General features: G+C 42.0%; 1 protein-coding gene across 1 annotated transcript in view; it reads left to right on the top strand.

The window, feature by feature from the left end:
• The window catches only part of TSG101 (tumor susceptibility 101), a 44,509-nt gene that overhangs the window by 15,743 nt on the left and 7,694 nt on the right, over window positions 1-21,072 (top strand). Inside the window, exons 5-7 of the mRNA XM_062196398.1 lie at window positions 1,626-1,752; window positions 6,570-6,636; window positions 14,200-14,291. Coding sequence (XP_062052382.1) covers window positions 1,626-1,752; window positions 6,570-6,636; window positions 14,200-14,291 — 286 coding nt within the window. The remainder of the gene's footprint in view (window positions 1-1,625; window positions 1,753-6,569; window positions 6,637-14,199; window positions 14,292-21,072) is intronic.

A 21,072-nucleotide genomic window follows, 5' to 3' on the forward strand; every position in this document is an offset into this window, starting at 1 on the left:
TATTTGAAAGGCAGAGTTACAGAGAGGCAAAGACAGAGGCGCAGAGAGAGAGAGAGAGGTTTTCTATCTGCTGGTTCACTTCCCAATTGGTTGCAACAACCAGAGCTGAGCTGATCAGGAGCCAAGAGCTTCTTCCAGGTCTACCATGTGGGTGCAGGGGCCCAAGAACTTGGGCCATATTCTGCTGCTTTCCCAGGCTATTGCAGAGAGCTGGTTTGGAAGTAGAGCAGCCAGGACTCGAACTGGTGCCTGTATGGGATGCTGAGACTGCAGGTGGGAGCTTTACCCACTATGCCACAGTGCTGGCCCCTGGTTACCCAAAGCATTCTTGCCAAGATAATAGTAGGGAACTTCTGTTTCTGTCCCTCATGGTATTGCTGTGGCAGACGTATAAACTCACAAACTGTCAAACTTGAGAAGGATATTGAAGCAGAGAGAATCATCAGATTTTCACTAGAAGCTTTGGGAAATGTTACTGTCATCTTTCATAAGTTAGGTTGAAATTTGAACCAGAGAGATGAGTTTATTAGTTTTTTGGAAAGGTAAAATCTGCTACTGACTATTTTTTTTTTTAAGATTTATTTATTTATTTGAAAGAGTTACAGAGAGAGAGGAGAGGCAGAGAGAGAGAAGTCTTCCTCCACTGGTTCTCTGCTCACAATGGCCAAAGCTGTGCCGATCCAAAGCCAGGAGTTTCTTCCGGGTCTCCCACACAGATGCAGGGCCTCCTTCTACTGATTTCCTAGGCTATAGCAGAGAGTTGGATCAGAAGTGGAGCAGCCGGGACTCGAACTGGCACCCATATGGGATGCCAGCACTGCAGGCAGCAGCTTTACCCAATGCGCCACAGCATTGGCCCCGTGCTACTGACTATTCTAGCAGAAGTAAAAAGTTATGAATATGGTTAGCTGATTAAATGATTTAGTAGTTCTTCAGAATTTAATGAACTCATGAAAGAGAAGCATATGAAATGAGACATACACAAAATAGATTAAGGGCTGAAATTAATACCACTAAATAAGCCAGCCAGTCTGAACAACTATTTCATAATTTGTCTTAGTCATTGATAGATATTTGAGAAAATTTTTGCAACTTTCTTGGAAAAGCAGGTACTGTCTTTGTAACTATTATTGGAAGGAAAGGTCCTTTAACAACTTGTTATCTTTCTAAGCTAGAGATTACCTATAATTTTAGTGTTCATAATACTATCTTTAATAAAATTAATTTTAAGAATATGTGTTTTCAAGGTAACATTGTTATTTATAAAAGGCCATAAATAGTATGTCTACTGTTTATATCTTCCCTGCATTTGCGCCACTATACCTAAGTTGTCCATCGGCATTAAAGTAAATTTTGTTAGCTCTGTGGAGTCAAATGAAAGACAATGCCATCTGAGTTTTGCAATGTACTGCTGTGGCTTGCTGTTTTTAAACACATACATGTGAAGCAAGAGCCACAAATATTCTTTAAAAACTTCTAAATTTATTAAATTAATTATGGCATTTTCACAATTAGTTATTCAAAGAAAATTGTCAAATTGAGTTAAAAGTGATGAGAAATGGCCAGACTTCCTCTCTGCTGAAAAGTGACTTGATAATTGACTTGAATTTCTTTTCCTTTTTCAGCCACAGTCAGACTTGTTGGGGCTTATTCAGGTCATGATCGTGGTATTTGGAGATGAACCTCCAGTTTTCTCTCGTCCTACTATTTCAGCATCCTATCCATCATACCAGGCAACAGGGCCACCAAATAGTAAGTAGAATTGAGATTTGATTTTAAAGTTTATATAAACAAAATAGCCTTGTAAAAAAATTTTAATGGCTTTACTTTGCTTTTTAGCATGTCAAGTTAGTGGAATTTTTGGAAGTATTCTGAGGTCCCACATCTGCATGTACAGATTTCTACCAAAGACTGGCATTTGGGCTTCTGTTTGTGGGTAGTAATTGAAGTATGGGTGTGGTGGATTCCAAAATGGAGGAGAAAGAATGCTGGAACAGAGCTAGATTTTTTTAAAATTGTGCATGCTGAGGAATAGTCTGATCTGATCAGCTTGGAAGCAGAAAAAACTTGACAGGTAGTCTGACCTCTCCTTTCTCTTTGTGATTCCAGGATCAGTGTTATGAAGGAGAATTATAAGGTCAAACAAATGATTCATATTCAGTTATTCTGGGTATACACAATTGGAAATCTAGCTCTCAGATTGCTTCTGTTGTGTACAGCCAACTCCTGATTTTAACTTGTGTGGAAGGGTAGAGGCGTGGAGGTAATACCAGTTCTCTCCAGTTGGTGTATTTGGAGGTACTTCACAAGTTCAAGGGAAATGCAATTAAATGTAAGTTTATTTTGGTGCAAAAAAGTTGAAATACATGCATAATTGTACTAAAAGTCTGTGGGAAATGCATATTTATATTATGAAAAAATTGCATGGATTTCAAAATTTGTGTGCCAAAATGAAGCTTATTTTTTAATTCCATTTCCATGAACTTTTTGTAGTACCCTGTATTATATATTACCTTTTTATAAATCTTACTAGTACTTAAATTCACTCTGAATAACTAAGAGTTGGTTGTTTTGTTTTAATTCTACTATATCTCCATTAATTTCATTGTGTTGTGAGCTGCAAATTCTTTTATATGTTTTATTTAAGATTATTATTAGTCAAATTTATCTTATAAGACAAATTATGTGAGCCTTCCCTTCTGCTGCAAATCATTCTCTTTCATTTTTCATTTCATTTAATAGAACTTTTTTAATAGAACCATTTCCCTTTTCCTCCCTACTTTCCCATAATAAGCTTGGTTTTAGGAATGATATCCTTTAATAAAGATAGTGATTCTTTTGGATCAGAGATTTTTTTCATGTTACTATATTCTGTTGACTAAAGTACCCAAGAGTTAAAAATATTGCTCCTTTAAATTTGAAATACCCAGATATTTCCTAGTTTTGTCAATCTTGCTTATTTGTTCAGATAACGTGGGAGTATTATGATGCCCAAGTCCCACTTGGAAGTTTGGTCTCAGCTCCTGCTCCGACTACAGCTTCCTGCCTGTGCAGATTCTGGGAACCAGTGGTGATGGCTCAAATAATTAATTGTCTTCCTGCCACCCACATGGGAAACTTAGATTATATTCCCAGTTCCTGGCTCCAGTAGCTCTGGCTCTCTGGCTCTCCCTGTCTCTCTGCCCCCTTTTTTTTTTTTTTTTTTTTTTTCTTCTTTTTTTTTTAAAGATTTACTTTATTTATTTGAAAGAGTTACAGAGACAGAGAGGTCTTCCATCTGCTGGTTCACTCCCCAGATGGCTGCAGTGGCTGGAGCTGTGCCTTTGAAGCCAGGAGCTTCTTCCAGGTCTCCCACGTGGGTGCAGGGGCCCAAGGACTTGGGCCATCTTCTACTGCTTTCCCAGGCCATAGCAGAGAGCTGGATCAGAAGAGGAGCAGCCGGAACTAGAACCGGAGCCCATATGGGATGCTGGCGCTTCAGGCCAGGACTTTAACCCGCTGCGCCACAGTGCCAGCCCCTCTCTGCCTTTCAAACAAGTTTTTTAAAAAGAAAAAATAACCTGTCCAGAAATTTAGTTTCCTAACCAACATTGTTTCCTCTGAGTTTCTTCAGGATATTGACATTGGAAGTTCAATATTCTGAAAGAGGCCACCCTGTAGTCACTATTGCAGTTCAGCTTTCTATCCTCTAATTGAAAGTCACATTAAATACTAGAGGTAATTTAAGAAAATTACTGAAAGACTATTTTATTACCTCTCATTCCAGTTTTAATATATTTTATATGTTTAGATGATCTCCATTAATACTAGATATGACTATAGAAAAATGAAAATCTTGATTCCACTCCTCTCAATCTCACATACACACTCAGAAATCTGATTGTATATTTGAATAAATATCTTACAGTTGAGAAATTATGCACTTAAAATTATTATGATTGCTGAGAATTTTTATTTTAATCTCTTATACAATGGCTGTTGAGCTAGCTACGAATCACCTTCGCAAACAATGTTAGGATAGGGAACGGCAATGGCTGTTTGACCTAGTAGTTAAGGTACTGGTTGAGATACCCACATCCCATATTGAAGTACTTGAGTTTAAGTCCCAGCTCCACTCCTGTTTCCAGCTTCCTATTAATGCAGGCCCTAGGAGGCAGCAAGTGATGGCTCAAGTAGCTGGGACCCTGCCACCATGTGGAGATTTGGATTGAGTTTCCCAGTCACGGCTCTGGGCCTCTCTTTCTGCTGCTCAAATGAAAAACATAACTTTTTAAAAATAGTATTGTAGTCAGATGTCATTTTTGACAACTAATTCGTATTTAATGAGTGGTAATTATGACTCAGAACTAAGTACTTTATGTAACATTCTTGCTTAATCCTCACAATAACCCCATATGTTAAATATTTTGGTATCCCATTTTATTCTGGCTCTGAAGTTACTTCACCCTATTACCTCCTCCCTTGCCCATCTTGGATCCAAAAAGCATTTGTTATTTCCCAAAACAAAAACTTGAAGGCTTTGGAATTGTTAATTTTTAGAACCTTAGAAAAAATTGCTTATAGTTATGAGGTGATGGTTTTAATGTCTGAGAGATTTTAATGGGAGGGAGTTTTCATTGTATATATTACAAATAATTAATAGGGGCCTCATATTTTCATCAAGATGTTTGTAAAAATCAACTGTGCTTTGTGCCTGGGGAATATCTTTTAAAGGAATCTCTCGGTTGTAACATTTTGAGAGATTTTTCTCTTAATAAAATTGCATTGAATATCATCATATTTAAGAAAAAAAATTATTAATGACATCTATGGATTTATCCTAACAAAATTGTTGAATACTAATTATTTGTAGATGTGTGTTCAGCAATTCTGGTAAAGGCTCATTTTCTTTTTTTCCCCATTTTATTGATTGATTGGAAGGCAGAGAGACAGGCATGGAAAGACAGAGGTCATCCATCTGTTGGTTTACTCCCCAAGTGCCTGGAACAGCCAAGGCTAAGCCAGGCAGAACCTGAGCGCCAGGAACTCAATTCATGTCTCCCACATGAGTTACAGGGACCCAGTTGCTTGAGCCATCAACCTGCTGCCTCCCAGGGTGCACATCAGTAGGAGACTGGAATTGGAGGCACAGCCAGGACTCAAACCCAGGCGCTGTGATGCGGAGTGTGGGCATCCACACTACACTGAGACTCTTCCTGATGTGAGCCCACCATCACTTCCTGTACTTTCTAGAATTCTGTACTGTAGAAGTTCACTCCTTGAAGATTCCGCCCCTTTTGCCTTCAAGCCTTCACCTGTCATTCCTCTGCTAGATCATTTTTGGTCAGTTTCAAGTTAGCTCTGTCTCCTGGATGGTCTGTTTATAGCACTCTCCTTTTCCTGTCATAGCCCTTAGCAGCAGTGTTGCTTGCTAATCTCCCTAGCAAGGATTCTGGAATTTTTTTTTTATCATCCCAATCCCTAGTTCCTATCACATAATGGACACTAGGATATTTATTGTTTGAATTAAAGGGCTGGCCAGCGCGCGGCTCACTAGGCTAATCCTCCGCCTGTGGCGCCAGCACACCGGGTTCTAGTCCCGGTTGGGGCGCTGGTTCTGTCCTGGTTGTACTTCTTCCAGTCCAGCTCTCTGCTGTGGCCTGGGAGTGCAGTGGAGGATAGCCCAGGTCCTTGGGCCCTGCACCCGCATGGGAGACCAGGAGAAGCTCCTGGCTCCTGGCTTCGGATCGGCGCAGTGCGCCAGCTGTGGTAGCCATTAGGGGATGAACCAACGAAAGGAAGACCTTTCTCTCTGTCTGTCTCTCTCACTGTCTAATTCTGCCAGTCAAAAAAAAAAAAAAAGGGCTAATTCATCATGTTAAAGAGAAAAGTTTCACTAAAGAAAAATTGATTCAGAGAAGTCAATTCTGGTTAAGGCCAAAATTAACAACTTCTCTTTTTCTTCCTCTGATATGATTAGCCTCTTGTCATCACTGGCCTTTTTCTATGCCATTAGCATTCTCTTTAAAGGATACATAAAGCATTCATTGCATTTGCTAGATTCAAACCTTTTTTCTAGTATTTCCAAACTTCCATTTTCTTTTTAACTAGTCAAGATGACTGTAAGTTTCATTTGGACTTCTCATAGTAATATGAGGCCTCTTGAAATTTATAAATAAGCCAACAAAACCAGCTGTGCAAATTGGTTAATAGTTTTAAAGGAAATATCAAAAAAATTCTTCAGCATAGTAAAGAAGTCACTTTCTGAGAAGCTGGCCTTGAAACAGGCCAGAATTGCCTTTCTCTAAATTTCTCATTGACAGCTGTGTGAAGCTAACCAGGTTGATTGACCTGTTTGCCAGTTATTCCTTGTTGGGCTTGTCATGAGTGTCGTTGTCAGTCATATTTACTTTGAGTTACATGATTTGAAAATGTTTACTGCTTGAAATAAAGAACTAACACGAGTGGGGTGTTTGCTTTGTTTTGGTGTTGAGGTTTGGATTCTTTAACTGAATGAAACCTAGCTGTGGTTTGACAATACATATTCAGGACTATGCATATTACTTTAAAATATTAAAAATTGTTTTTAGCTTCCTACATGCCAGGCATGCCAGGCGGAATCTCTGCATATCCATCTGGATACCCTCCCAATCCCAGGTAATGGACAGTTATCGTTTGAATAATTGTATTAGTTCTGGAATCAAAATAATGCCCTGATAATTACTAATTAGGGCATTAAAATAAATTTAGTTGGAATTTAGCAGAAGATGAAATTTGGTGAATTCTATGGTATGTGTGCTTAGTTTGAAAGGAATCTCTCCCAGCGTGGAGAAATGCTGCTCTATTTTATATCCAGAGAGGAAAGAGGTGGGGCAGATGATGATAATCTTGATTGGTTTTGAACCTTGAAATCTTCACTACCTTCCTTTTAAGAACTTTGTATTTCCAGTGTAGAAAGCTGAAAGGTTAATGGAATAGTAGTTCCAATAAATTCAGCTAAGTAAAAAACTATTTTAATACCTTATCAACTGAATGAATAAATACCATTAGACAAGTCTGAGCCATCATATGAACCATGATTTGGTTCCCCATAGTACATGGAAAACTTCTGGGGATGTTCAAGGGCAACAGTGGTAAACGCTTCGGGGACATACTCACACCATAGCACCCTTTCCTACATAAATATACCCGGGGTCTTGAAGGTTAAGCTTACAAATTTACTCCTGAGCCTTTCTTAGTTTTAGAGGCCAGCTTTAGGATTTAGTAAACATTCTGTCATTTTACATAAGAAAACAGATACCAAAAGGAAAAAACTTCTCTCCGAGACAATAAAGATTGCTGTGATGTAATTTAAAAGCAGGTGATAGGTTCTTAACGACCCTAAATTTTCTGGTTATGTTCTGAAAATGGAATACTGTTTAAAGGATTGAAATTACCAGGCTTTGTAATTAGCAGTTGTAGTAAAAAGGAACTTTGGACTTGGAGTAGTTGAAAGTACAGGAAGGAAATGGTCTTTCTGAATAGTAAAGTCATTTGAAACAAACTTGTTGATAAAAATGAAAATATTGACAAAACGTGAACATCTTATTCATTTGTCTTAGGAATTCCTTCTTAAAAAACAAATTCCTTTTTTGTTTTGTTTTAAAGATTTATTTTATTAATTTGAAAGAGAGTTACACAGAGAGGTAGAGACAGAGAGAGAGGTCTTCCATCCGCTGGTTCACTCTCCAGATGGCCTCAACAGCCAGAGCTGTGCCTATCCGAAGCCGGGAGCTTCTTCCAGGTCTCCCACACGGGTGCAAGGGCCCAAGGACTTGGGCCATCTTCCATTGCTTTCCCAGGCCATAGCAGAGAACTGGATCAAAGAGGAGCAGCCGGGACTAGAACCGGCGCCCATATGGGATGCCCACACTTCAGGCCAGGGCTTTTACACGCTGCGCCACAGCGCCGGCCCGAAGAAATTGTTTTTTTGAGGAAATTACTTTTCAAAGATTTAATGCCTCTTTGTAAAATGTAACCTTTAATCTCAAATCATAACATGCTAATAAGTTATGTACTTAAATCGTCATCTCTATCTTTCTGTATATAAGATCTTCTCAGAACAGCCTCAGAACTTTTCTACTTTTGTTATAAAGCAGAATTAATGAATCAGACTTAGGGAAGGGTCTTCATCTTAAAAGAGTAAGTTCAAGACAGCGTTTATTGTTGCTTAGGAAGATTGAACTAGTTGATCTCTCAGATCCCTTCCAAATCCTAAGATCTTTTGAAAGTTTAATTTAGTACTTGTAGTACATGTACAAGGAAAGTAAAAGATACATAAAGAGTAGTTGTTCTAGTTTTGATACAGGTACTGGCAAGCATGTTACTACAGAATTGTTGCTGGGGTAGTTGTTTTGCCTGTGGTTAAGATTATCACCTTGGGGCCAGCGCTGTGGCGTAGTGGGTTAAAGCCCTGGCCTAAAGCGCCGGCAACCCATATGGGTGCCAGTTCTAGTCCTGGCTGCTGCTCTTCCTGCCCAGCTCTCTGCTATGGCCTGGGATAGCAGTGGAGGATGGCTCAAGTCCTTGGGCCCCTGAACCCACGTGGGAGACCTGGAAGAAGCTCCTGGCTTCCAATCGGCACAGCTCCAGCCATTGCGGCCACCTTGGCTTCCGATTGGCACAGCTCCAGCCATTGCGGCCACCTCGGGGGTGAACCAGCAGATGGAAAACCTCTCTCTCTGTCTCTACCTCTCTCTGTAACTCTGTGTTTCAAATAAATTTTTTTTTTTTTAAATTATCACCTCATAGTACATGGGTTCAATACCCAGCTCCAGCTCCTAACTCCAGCTTCCTTCTGATGCAGTCACCAGACGTGGCTCAAATGATTGACTTCACCCATGTGGGAGACCTGGATTGCCCTCCTGGTTCCTGGCTTCAGCCTGGCCTTGCCCTGGCCAGTGCAGGCATTTGGAGGGGTGAACCAGGGTGGGATCCATCTTCGTGTTTGAAAGAGGATCTTAAAGGAAAAAATCAAATATTTAGAGATGAAGGAAGTAACAAAGAGATAACAATGTTTTAAAAGCTTTACTTATTTATTTGAAAGGCAGAGTTACAAAGAGGTCTTTGTTTTTATTTTTTATATATTTATTTTTTTGACAGGCAAAGTTAGAGAGAGACAGAGAAAGATCTTCCTTTTTCCATTGGTTCACCCCCCAAATGGCGTGCTGCGCCAGCCGGTGCTGTGCACTGATCCGAAGCCAGGAGACAGGTGCTTCCTCCTGATCTCCCATGCGGGTGCAGAGCCCAAGGACCTGGGCCATCCTCCACTGCCTTCCTGGGCCACAGCAGAGAGCTGGACTGGAAGAGGAGCAACCGGGACAGAATCTGGCACCCCGACCGGGACTAGAACCTGGGGTGCCAGCGCCGCAGGCAGAGGATTAGCCTAGTGAGCCGCGGTGCCGGCCAAAAAGGTCTTTCATCTTCTGGTTCACTCCTCAAATGGTCCCTACGGCTGGAGCTGGGCTGATCCAAAGTGAAGAGTCAGGAGCTTCTTCCAGGTCTCCCGTGTAGGTGAAGGGGCCCAAGGACTTGGGCCATCTTCCACTGTTTTTCCAGACACATTAGCAGGAGGCTGGATTGGAAGTGGAGCCGCTGGGACTTGAACCAGTGCCATATGGGATGCTGGCATTGCAGGCGGTGGCTTTACCTGCTATGCCACAGTGCTGGTCCCAAGTTAACAGTGTATAACAGGAAACTTAGCAACTGGCAAGTTCACTTGATTCATTTTATTTGAGCAAAATATAAGAGCCAAAAAATTTTCAAGACAAGATAGGGAAACGGTCTACTACAGCTGAAGACTATAGGATTATGAGTAGGAGAATTGAAGAGAATAAAAATGCAACTTCCATACATATTCCAGATCTCCCCAAACCTTCCCTAGTCTCCTCCAGCTGGTATTGATTTCTCACTCTGCATCTCTTGAACTTTTAGTTAGCCTTTGTTATAATGTTTGTCCCTGTAATCCCATTGTTTACAGGGATCTTGCTCTATTTATTAGCATCTGGAGGAAGAGATAGTCATATCTTAGCTCCTACTTCAAGCACATAGGAAAGTGCCTTGATTGTAAGAATCATAAATGGTAAATTCGGAAAGGATACATAAAGAAAAACATCAAAATATTAGAAAATTCTTTTTAGAAATACTTAGCTCAAGGAGCTAGGACAGCGGCAGGCATTGTGGTGTAGCAGGTTAAACTGCCGCTCGGGATACCTACATTCCATGTCGGGGTCCCTGAGCCCTGGCTTCTTGGCTTCTGATCTAACTTCCTGAAAATGGACCTGGGAGGCAGCACATGATGGTCCAAGTACTGCCTGTGTTCAGCTCCAGCTCCAGTTCCTGATTCGAACATCCCTGCTGATGCAAATAGAGTTCTAAGTCCTGGCCGTGCAGGCATTTGTGGAGTGAACCAGCAGATGGAATCTTTCTCTATTGTGCCTTTCAAATAAATAAGTATTTTTTTAAAAAATTAAATAACATTTCAAAAAAGATTACTGCATAGAACAAATTATTTAGTAATCTACAAAGATAGAAAATGGTACCACTCAGTTTTCTACTTATTTACTGGGAGACAGAGACAGAAAGACAGCTCTCATCTGCTGGTTCACTCCCCCAAATACCTGCAGCAGCCTGGGACTGGGCCAAGCCAAAGGAAGAAGCTGGAGAGCCAGTCCCAGTCTCTCATGTGGGTGGCAGGGACTAAATCGCCTGGGCCATCACCTGCTAGGATACACATTAGCAGGAAGCTAGAATCGGGAACAGAGCTGCAACTCAGAACTGAGGCATCCCAACATGGGATGTGGGCATGGTAACCCATTGTCTGTTTTATAAGATTTATTTCATTTTTATTTGAAAGAGTTGGAGAGAGAGGTAGAGACAGGGGGAGAGGTCTTCCATCCACTTCACTCCCCAAATGGTTGCAACGGCCAGAGCTGAGCCCGCCAGGAGCCAGGAGCTGCTTCTGGCTCTCTCACATGGGTGCAGGGGCCCAAGGACTTGGCCATCCTGTGCTGCTTTCCCAGGCTCATTAGCATGGAGCTGGATTGGAAGTGGACCAGCCAGGACTCCAACCAGCACCCATATAGGATGCCAGCACTGTAGGCCTGGGCATTAACCTGCTGTGCCACAACACCAGCCCCAACCCATTTTCTTAATAGCTGGACCAAGTGATTACCTCAACAAAAATTATTAACTCTCAGCCTCGAGAATTACCATTAGGAGAAATTGAACAAAATGGGTAAAGTTTCAGGAAGTTCTCTGAAGTTATTATCTGTAGGCCTAGAAAAATTTTATACCAAATTACTGAAAAATCCAATTTGATCACAGATTGTCTTTAAAAAGGTATGCAAAATAAGAGGAACTCCAGGAAAAAAAGCAATTTATCCTCAGTTTCAAAAAGGTGGATTCAGAAACTTGATTAAGATTGACATTATTTCCTTCCAGCCTTATAGCATGGGTTGCTAAAGAGGCTAGAAACAAAGGTGCCTCCAGCATGAGTGTGCTAGGAACAGAAATGCTTAACGTTTTCTATTTTGTTTTTTACCAGTAGGTAAGTGAATATTATTACAATGGGTTTTATCACTTCAATCCCAAACTTTTTGTTGTGAACAAGTTATAAAGTGTGAGCTCATATTACAAATAGGAGAATCTTGGCCGGCGCTGTGGCTTAACAGGCTAATCTTCCGCCTTGCGGCGCCGGCACACCGGGTTCTAGTCCCGGTCAGGGCATCAGATTCTGTCCCGGTTGCCCCTCTTCCAGGCCAGCTCTCTGCTGTGGCCCGGGAAGGCAGTGGAGGATGGCCCAAGTGCTTGGGCCCTGCACCCGCAAGGGAGACCAGGAGAAGCACCTGGCTCCTGCCTTCGGATCAGCGAGATGTGCCGGCCACAGCAGCCATTGGAGGGTGAACCAACGGCAAAAAGGAAGACCTTTCTCTCTGTCTCTCTCTCTCACTGTCCACTCTGCCTGTCTAAAAAAAAAAAAAAAAAAACAGAATCTTTGAACCACTATACTGAAAAAGGATAACTGACCATCAGCTCAGAAAGAGGTCTTGTTCCAGGGGTGTGGGCTGGCTGTACCCCTACCCTACCCCACCTCCCAGATTTTTATTTATCTGAGGGCTTAGAACTCACATCCAATGGTTCATTCCCCAAACGCCTGCAACAGCTGGGGCTGGGCTAGGCTAAAGCTAGGAACCAGTAAGACCCCAACTACCGGAGCCATCACCACTGTCTCCCATGGTCTCCATTAGCAAGCACTGGAGCTGGCTTTGGCTGTAGATGGAGCTGGGTGTGGAAACAGGGTTCTTCGATGTGGGATGCAGGCATCTCAGTTGCTAAGCTAAATGCCTGCCCTTGGGGCTGACTCTTTTTAGTCCATAATTTTAACAGACTTTTAGAAGGCATGTTGGTCAGAATTGTGAATGTCATAGACTTAGCAGTTGTAGCTAAAAGTTTACTTGAGACTTATTGTCTAACTGAAAGGTGACTAATAATCTTCCAAACTAGTGCATGTTCGCAGGAAAGTAATTGGGTAAAAAAACTCCTGTGAATGGTTGAAGCAATTAAGAGTGTTTAGCCTGAAGTAGAGAAGACTGAGGGGAAAAATGTTAATGTTTTCAAACAGTGTAGTGTCAGTAGTCTTCAAATGCTTAATTGCTCTTACAGAATACAAATTTAGGAACTTTATTTGAAAGTCATGTTGAAATTGGAATTTGGGGTGCCTTACGATATCATCGTATGCTTATTAATAAATTCCTAGTATTAATAAGGCCGTGTGGATTCTTGCCTAATATTCAGAGAAGAATTCTGAATACCGGCATAAATGAACAAGGCAGCGTGCTACATTTTTAAACTTTTATTCAGTGAGGGAAATGCATAGGAGAGTGAGGGCCCTATCTATAGGAGAGAGGTAAATCTGGGTTCACACCGAGAACCAGGAACCAGCCACGTGGAGGAGCATGTAGGCCAGGAAGCATGGGACAGGGTGGCCCGAAGGCCATGCACCCTGGAGGCACAGGGCTGCAGCCAGCCCCATACTGGCAAAAAGCCAAGGGAAGAAAGGGGCGGGCACACCGTGACCCAGGCTTTTAATCCACTTCCAAAGAGGAGTGGTTAATTAACCTGATTGGCCAGTGGGTGCACAGGTGTGGTCAGGTAGGGGCGTGAGGTTACACAGGGGCGTGGTAAAGGCGTGGTCTTGCAGCTCACAAACCTAATCAATTTTAACCTGTGTGCCTGCCTACAACAATGTTGAAATCATGTTTAGTGCTCACTAGAGGAAAATGAAGATTTGTCAGGGATGTTGTAAATGATATTTATAGATAGGAATTTGTTGGATAGGAGACTGATATTTTTATTTATTTATTTTAAAGATCTATTTATTTACTTGAAAGAGTTACATAGAGAAGGAGAGGCAGAGAGAAAGAGGTCTTCCATCTGCTGGTTCACTTCCCAGATGACCACAATGGCTGGAGCTGTACTGATCTGAAGCCAAGAGCCAGGAGCTTCTTCCAGGTCTCCCACGTGGGTGCAGGGGCCCAAAGACTTGGGCCATCTTGTACTGCTTTCCCAGGCCATAGCAGAGAACTGGATCAGAAGTGGAGCAGCCAGGACTCAAACTGGCGCCCATATGGGATGCCGGCACTGCAGGCGGCAGCCTTACCCGCTGCGCCACAGCGCCGGCCACATGAAGGAGAATATCTCTAATCAAAGTTCCTTCTGACTTCAGCATGAACACATGAATAACACAATCCATGAAGAAGAAATTGAAAACTAAAGGGTAATATTTTCAGATTGAATATTCACTGAGGATACCAGAGTGAGCCACAAGTAAAAATTTGTCTCATTTCCCTGTAGAGTAGGAGGGTGAGAATAAAAATGTTCTCTCACGAAATATTTGTTGTCTCTGTTGCTGTTGGATTGTTCTTAGGAAATACTCAGTCACTTTCTGCTGCTGTGAAATCAACCCTCAAATAACCAGGGCCAAGCAAAGGAATTTGACCATTTACTTTAAATCCAGTATCATTAATAGAATTCCCATAGGCTGTTACTTGAATAAAACACCTGTAGCTCTAAAACTCTAACTTCATTAACTGGTAAAACAATGGTATGTCAAAATTCCTGAATTCAGGGGTACCCTAGTGTGGGGCCATCCTAACACTGAATGGTTTTTGTTTTCTTTAGTGGTTACCCTGGCTGTCCTTACCCACCTGGGGGTCCATATCCTGCCACAACAAGTTCTCAGTACCCCTCGCAGCCTCCTGTGACCACGGTTGGTGAGTAACTGAAAACTTCTATTTCTCCACATAGGCAGAGCCTCCTGTTGTGAAAAGTGCATTTCACTTTTACATGTGATGTTTTAGAATACACTTCTAGTGGTCAATGGCCTATCATCCAAAACTTACAGTAAGTGATGTGTCATATAAATGACCCACCCTTCTACCAAGGCGTAAAAAGAAATCAGACACGTAGCATTTGCCTGTTTGTCACATAGCTTTATTGGTAAACCTTAAATGTGTTGAACTATTAGCAGATACTTGGGTTTCCTAGGCCTGGCTGTGTATAAAAACAGATGAGTATCTTCAGGTGAAGAAAGCACTATGGGTTAATATGGGTGGGGCAAGTAAGTCAAGTTATTGTAGACCAGTAGTTGCCAGAAATAGTTTCCTTTGACGGAGAAAATTACAGCAATGAGAGAACTTCTGTAGATCCCCACTCCAGTGTGTGCCTCCCTGACACACCTCCTGTGCATCCGCTCCCTGTGACCTCAGCTCATTTGTTTGGTTCGATCTAAAGCTGATCCTCCTCGAGAGCGCTCCCCTCTGTCTTACGTAGCAGATCGCTTCAGCAGTTCTTCCCCTTTGTTAATTTCTGTTCTCTGTTGGATCGCCTGATCAGCACACCAAATTGTCATTAAATCATCTCGAAGAATCCTCAACTCCACTCTCTGCCACTGTTCATTCCTTCCTTCCCTTTTGTGGTAAAACTCCTTGAAAGAACTGTCTGCTCTTGTTAGCTCAGCCTCTCTGTATTCGTCGGCTTTTCCTTACCATAACAAAATACCTGAGGCAGCCTGCTCATGAAAAAAAGTTTATTTAGCTTAGTTGTCAGTTCTTGTCTGGTGAAAGCCCTCGGAGGTGCATCACATCGTGATGGATGACAGTGGTGGAAGCAAAAGATCATATCTTAACCAGAAGCACAGGGTTTGGATGGGGCCAGGCTTAGGCATTTATAACGACCCTCTCAGAGCAGGTGTTTGGCACAGCAGATTTTTTTTTTATTAAAATTTTTTTTGTAAAGATTTATTTATTTATTTGAGAGGCAGAGAGAGACGGGGAAAGAGAGAAAGAAAAAGAGAGATGTATCTTCCATCCGCTGGTTCACTCCCCAGTTGGCCTCAAAGGCTGGAGCTGCACCGATCCAAAGCCAGGAGCTTCTTCCGGGTATCCCACGCGGGTGCAGGGACCCAAGCACTTGAGCCATCTTCTACTGCTTTCCCAGGCCATATCAGAGAGCTGGATTGGAAGGGGAGTAGTCAGGACTAGACCAGCACCCATATGGGATGCTGGTGCCACAGACAGATTAACCTACTGCACCACAGTGCTGGCCCCTCTACCTTTTTAAAAAAGATTTATTCATTTATTTATTTGCGGCATCCTGGTGGGATACCAGCACTGCAGGAGGCAGGTTTACCTGCTGTGCAGCAGCACTGACCCCATCCCTGGCACAGCTGTTTTGATGCCACCTGAGACATTTGCATCCCATGTTGGAGTGCCTGGTTCAAATCCCAGCTCCTCCACTTCTGATCCAGCTTCTTGTTAATGCTCACTCAGGGAGGAGATAGCAGGTTTTGGTTCAAGTACTTGGGTTTCTTTTTTTCATTATTATTATTTTTTTATTTTTGACAGAGTGGATAGTGAGAGAGAGACAGAGAGAAAGGTCTTCCTTTGCCGTTGGTTCACCCTCTAATGGCCGCTGTGGCCAGCGCACCACGCTGATCCGAAGCCAGGAGCCAGGTGCTTCTCCTGGTCTCCCATGGGGTGCAGGGCCCAAGCACTTGGGCCATCCTCCACTGCACTCCTGGGCCATAGCAGAGAGCTAGCCTGGAAGAGGTGCAGCCAGGACAGAATCCGGCGCCCCGACTGGGACTAGAACCCGGTGTGCCGGCGCCGCAAGGTGGAGGATTAGCCTGTTGAGCCACGGCGCCGGCCTCAAGTACTTGGGTTTCTGCCACCCATGTGGGAGACCCAGATTGAGTTCTGGACTCCTGGCTTGAGCCTGGCCCAGCCTTGGGTGTTTGTGGTTACTTGGGGAGTGAGTGAGTAGATGATAGATCTCCATGTCTGCCTTTCAAATAAAGTGAAAAGAAATTTAAAAAAAAAAAACCTGTTGCAAGAACTACCAAGGGATACATGAGAAATCTCTTACCCCTAAGGACTTCCCAGTAGCCCTTACCTCTTAAAGGTTCTACTCTCATCTCATTTTGTAGCTTTTTGGTAACTTGGTTTCCTACCTAACCAGACTGAATACCAACCCGTAATAAGATCTGGAGCTAGTCAGAGAATTGACTAAGCAGTGAATTTAGCATTGAATAATGACAGTATGTGGCCTGTTTATTTTCAAAAAATATAAACTTCCTGTTTTTGTTTTTTTTAAGATTTACTTATTCATTTGAAAGGCAGAGTTAAGAGACGGAGAAGGGTCATCCATCTGCTGGTTCACTTCCCAGTTGGCCACAACGGCTGGAGCTGTGCCCTTCTGAAGCCAGGAGCTTCTTCCAGGTCTTCCATGCAGGTGCAGGGGCCCAAGGACTTAGGCCATAGCAGAGAGCTGCATCAGAGGTGGAGCAGCCAGGACTTGAACTGGCGCCCATATGGGATGCTGGCACTGCAGGTGGTGGCTTTACCTGCTGTGCTACAGCACCAGCCCTGGCTATAATCATTTTAATAATAAAAACCAACCACAAACATGAGGCAATACCCGTAGATTTTACCCCATCCCTTATTTCCTGAATAGCCTTTATTATTGTTGCTAAAAATAAATGCCCAAGACTCACTCAGGGTCTATGGGGGATTGTCCAGGCCTTTATCCCTCTGCTGAGGCTTGTGATGGCTTTCTTTAAACCTTTTTTTATTTATCGTGGTTATAGGAACTTTCTAGAACTTAAGCAAAGAGCACTACTTTGATAGTGTTTACAATAAATTGAGGTTATTGATTATTTTGGGAGAAAAGTTCCGTAGCCTGCACAGAGGCTGCAGTACTGTTAGCGCTTACATATTTGTAGACTATACATCAAAGCCTTTTGTAAGCAGCAGAATGAAGTTTCTAGGTATACAATTAATCACTCCTACCCGAATGAGGATTCTGTTGCTCACATCATTGTTTGAAATGTCTCTCCTACTTTAGAGATCAGAAATCAACCTAGTTTTTGTTTTTATTCTAAAAGGAAATAACCTTCACATGGACTTCATCTCTCAGTAGATGTTCAGTAAGTTACTGTTTGGGATTACTTGGAGTAGTTCCTCCTTATCCACAGTTTCAGTTACCTGCGGTCAACTCCAAAAATACTAATATGTGGCTTGACTTTCAAGGAAGACCATGATTACTTTTATGGTCCACTGCTATAATTAGCTATATTGCTAATCATCTGTCTAATTGATAAATGTATCATAAATATGGGTGTATGGGAAAAACAAATAGGGTCACCACCACCTGCAGTTTTAGACGTGCACTGGCAGTCTTGGAACATATGCCCCATGGAGCAGGAGGGACGAGCACAAACGCCAGACCAGAGACTGTTACAGAGACCTGAGCAAGTAAACTAGATAAATGATTCATTTTTGCTGGTGAAGGGTGAGATCAGAAAAGTTACTGTTTAGTTATAGTTTACTTGGGGTTATCATGGATTCTCTAATATAAAATAACTCCTCTTTGAGCTATGGGAAGTGAACATCAGTAAATACTGTTAGGAAATAAATAAAACTTGATATTTTAAGTGTTTAAATAAGCTTAAAGTCAAAGTGGATACTACTGTGCTTTAAAGATACCAATATAATTATTAACTGAGTTATCAGATCCATTGGTTAGAGTGTTAGTTTCCTAATACTAAAAAATAACATCATCTTTCCTATGGATTAAGACTGGTGATATGGCACTGGCATTGTGTAGAGGGCAAAGCCACCACCAGCACCAGCATCCTTTGTGGGCACCAGTTCATGTCCTGGTTGCTCCACTTCCAATCCAACTCCCTGCTAATGGCCTGGGAAAAGCAGCGGAGGATGGCCTAAGTGTGGGCCCCTACAACTCACAAGGGAGACTCAAATGAAGCTCCTGGCTCCTGACTTTGGCCTGGTCCAGTGCTGACCATTGCAGCCATCTGGAAAGTGAACTAGTAGATGGAAGACCTCTCTCTTCTGTCACACCCTCTAACTATTTCAAATAAATCAGTCAGTCTTAAAAAAAAAAAAAAAGATTGGTGATCCATCCATCCTACCTGACATTTAGAGGAGGTTTTGCTTAGGTTTGTTTCTGTGTTATTTCAGTAGCTAATTTGGAATTAAATGGACACCTCTGAAATCTGACTCCTTGGGTAAAGGTCAATGTGGGTGGATATCAGGGATGGCAGTGTGCCATGCTCTTCTCATCCAAGCCTTGTTTAGCCCATGAGGAAAATAGTAAAAATTTCTCATAAGATGTTTGAAGAGGAAAAATCTGAATAGTGATTGAGAAGTAGATGACACTCTGCCATCAGATATTTTTTCTTGTTTGTTTATACATAAGCAATCTCCAGCTTTGAACTTTAATGGGTTTTTATTTTTCTGATTTTGAAAATCGCTGGCATGTTTTTACTCTTAGTTCACATCTTTATTATAGTTCTTTTCAGAAAGTTATGGGATTTAAAATAAGCTTCGATGGACTTTTATAATCAGGTTTGCATGTGAAGGAGGTAGCAGTGGGTCTGATCTTGGCATTTCTAGCCACCTCATGTGAACTGTGCCCTTTATAGGCCAGGCGACTGCTGCCTATCTTGGTTCCCATCTTAAATGTTAATCGCTGTGCCTGGAGAGTCTTGGGAAGGACATACTTGGTGCTATATGGTAGCATATGCCTTAACATATTTTAAAAGGGAAACAATATAAATGCTGAGATTTAAGTGTTTATTTTTAAAATTAAGGATTTGAAGATTAAGCATCCGTATAACTTGATGCATCAGACCATACATAATAAGTTGTGTGTGAAAAGTCCAAATTAGTTAGGAAGAGACCCTTAAGTCTTTATGAATTCAGATAAGTGGTATACTATCTCAGCATGCTATTAACCACACATTTGAACACATAATCCTACTCCTGGCATTTGGATACTGACCTCTAGAAGGATGTCTTTCCTCAGGAAAACCATTAACAAATTTCAATTGGTTATAATAAGTGCGTTAACAAACAAGTTTTTAAATTCCATTGCTAATGTGTTACTCTAAAATGAGGACTTAACAAGATACCATCTTTACTAGTCATTTCATAAATCACTGGGCACAGAATTTTAAATTTGTGGAAATGAGCTTTTAAGAATTTGAAAGACAGATCTTCCATCTGTCTCTCCTCTTCCATATGGTTCACTCCCCAGGTGGCTGCAACAGCCAGGGTTGAGCCAGGCCAAAGCCAGGAGCTTCATCTAGGTCTCCCACTGGGTGGCAGAGGCAGACACTTGGGCCATCTTCTGCTGCTTTCCCCAGGCCATTAGCAAGGAGCTGAATCAAAATCGGAGTTGCTGGGACACGAACTGGCACCCATGTGAGATGCTGGAAATCAACCTTTTTTTTTTTTTTTTTTCCTTTTGCTGTCTTTCAAGGACTTCATTAGTGCAGTATTAAGAGATTATTTTTATTTTGGCCAAATTTTGTCCAAAGGACCAAACAGCCAAGTCTCAGTCATAATGAACCTGTGAAAGTGTCTCGTAAAATAGAGCTCTGTGATGTACTTCATTGTGTATGGTTAGCAAATGAGTAAAGATGTGTTACTTTTCACACATCCTCATTTAAAGAATGAGTTTCTGTGCAAATTGCCATGAATGACAAACCCAGCCTCACTTCTAATTACCAAATGCAAGTTTAGAGGGTTCCCAAGACCACCCTCAGGTTCTGTAATGATCAAGACAGACTTAGAGAACTTATTGAAAGCTTTGTACTCACAGTTAGGGCTTATTACAGCAAAAGGATACAGATTAAAATCAGATAAGGAATGAGGGATTAGGGATTTGGAGGATGCAAGTTCAGAGCTTCTAGTTGTCCTCTGCCAGAGTGAGTTTGTGAACACTGTCGACTCTGCCCAGCAGCGGTGTGTGTGTGTTGCGCAGAGTATTGCCAACTAAGGAAGCACATGTCGGGGGCTGGTCATACAGTTATGGTGACTGCCTGTGTGGCCGACCTTTAGGACTGCCAGAGATTGCCCCCAAAAACATGGACAAAATCCAGACCTGTACTTAAGGTAAAGTTAATTCTTGACTGCACAGAACCAAATCTGGGAAGTATTTTGTTTTGAAATTAAAAAAAAAAAAAAAAAAAAAGATATGCCAAAATTTCCTGCCTGATACTGTAATGTAACATGTGAAAGATAACACTGGCTACTAGAGGAGATATAATTTTATTTGAAAGGCAGAGTCAGAGAAAGGTCTTCCATCCATCCATTGGTTCACTCCACAAATGGCCTCAATGGTCAGGGGAGGGCCAAGCTAAAGCCAGGAGCCAAGAGCTTCTGGGTCTTCCACGTGGGCACATGGGCCCATGCACTTGGGCCATCTTCTGTAGCTTTCCCAGGCTCATTAGCAGGGAGCTGATCAGAAGTGGAGCAGCTGGGACTCAAACCAGTGCCTATATGGGATGCCTGTACTGTAGACAGTGGCTTAACCTGCTACACCACAATGCTGGCCCCAAAAAAGATGTAATACTTAGTCCAACTTGTATTGTTTCATTAAAACAGTCTCAAAATTTATTGTATTTTTATAAATCAGTTTAGACCTCTTTGGCATTCTTGTTCCAAAGAAAACAGTAGAAAGCCCTCATTG

This window comes from Lepus europaeus, chromosome 7 (genome assembly GCF_033115175.1).
Source record: "Lepus europaeus isolate LE1 chromosome 7, mLepTim1.pri, whole genome shotgun sequence".
Taxonomy (NCBI): Eukaryota; Metazoa; Chordata; class Mammalia; order Lagomorpha; family Leporidae; genus Lepus; species Lepus europaeus.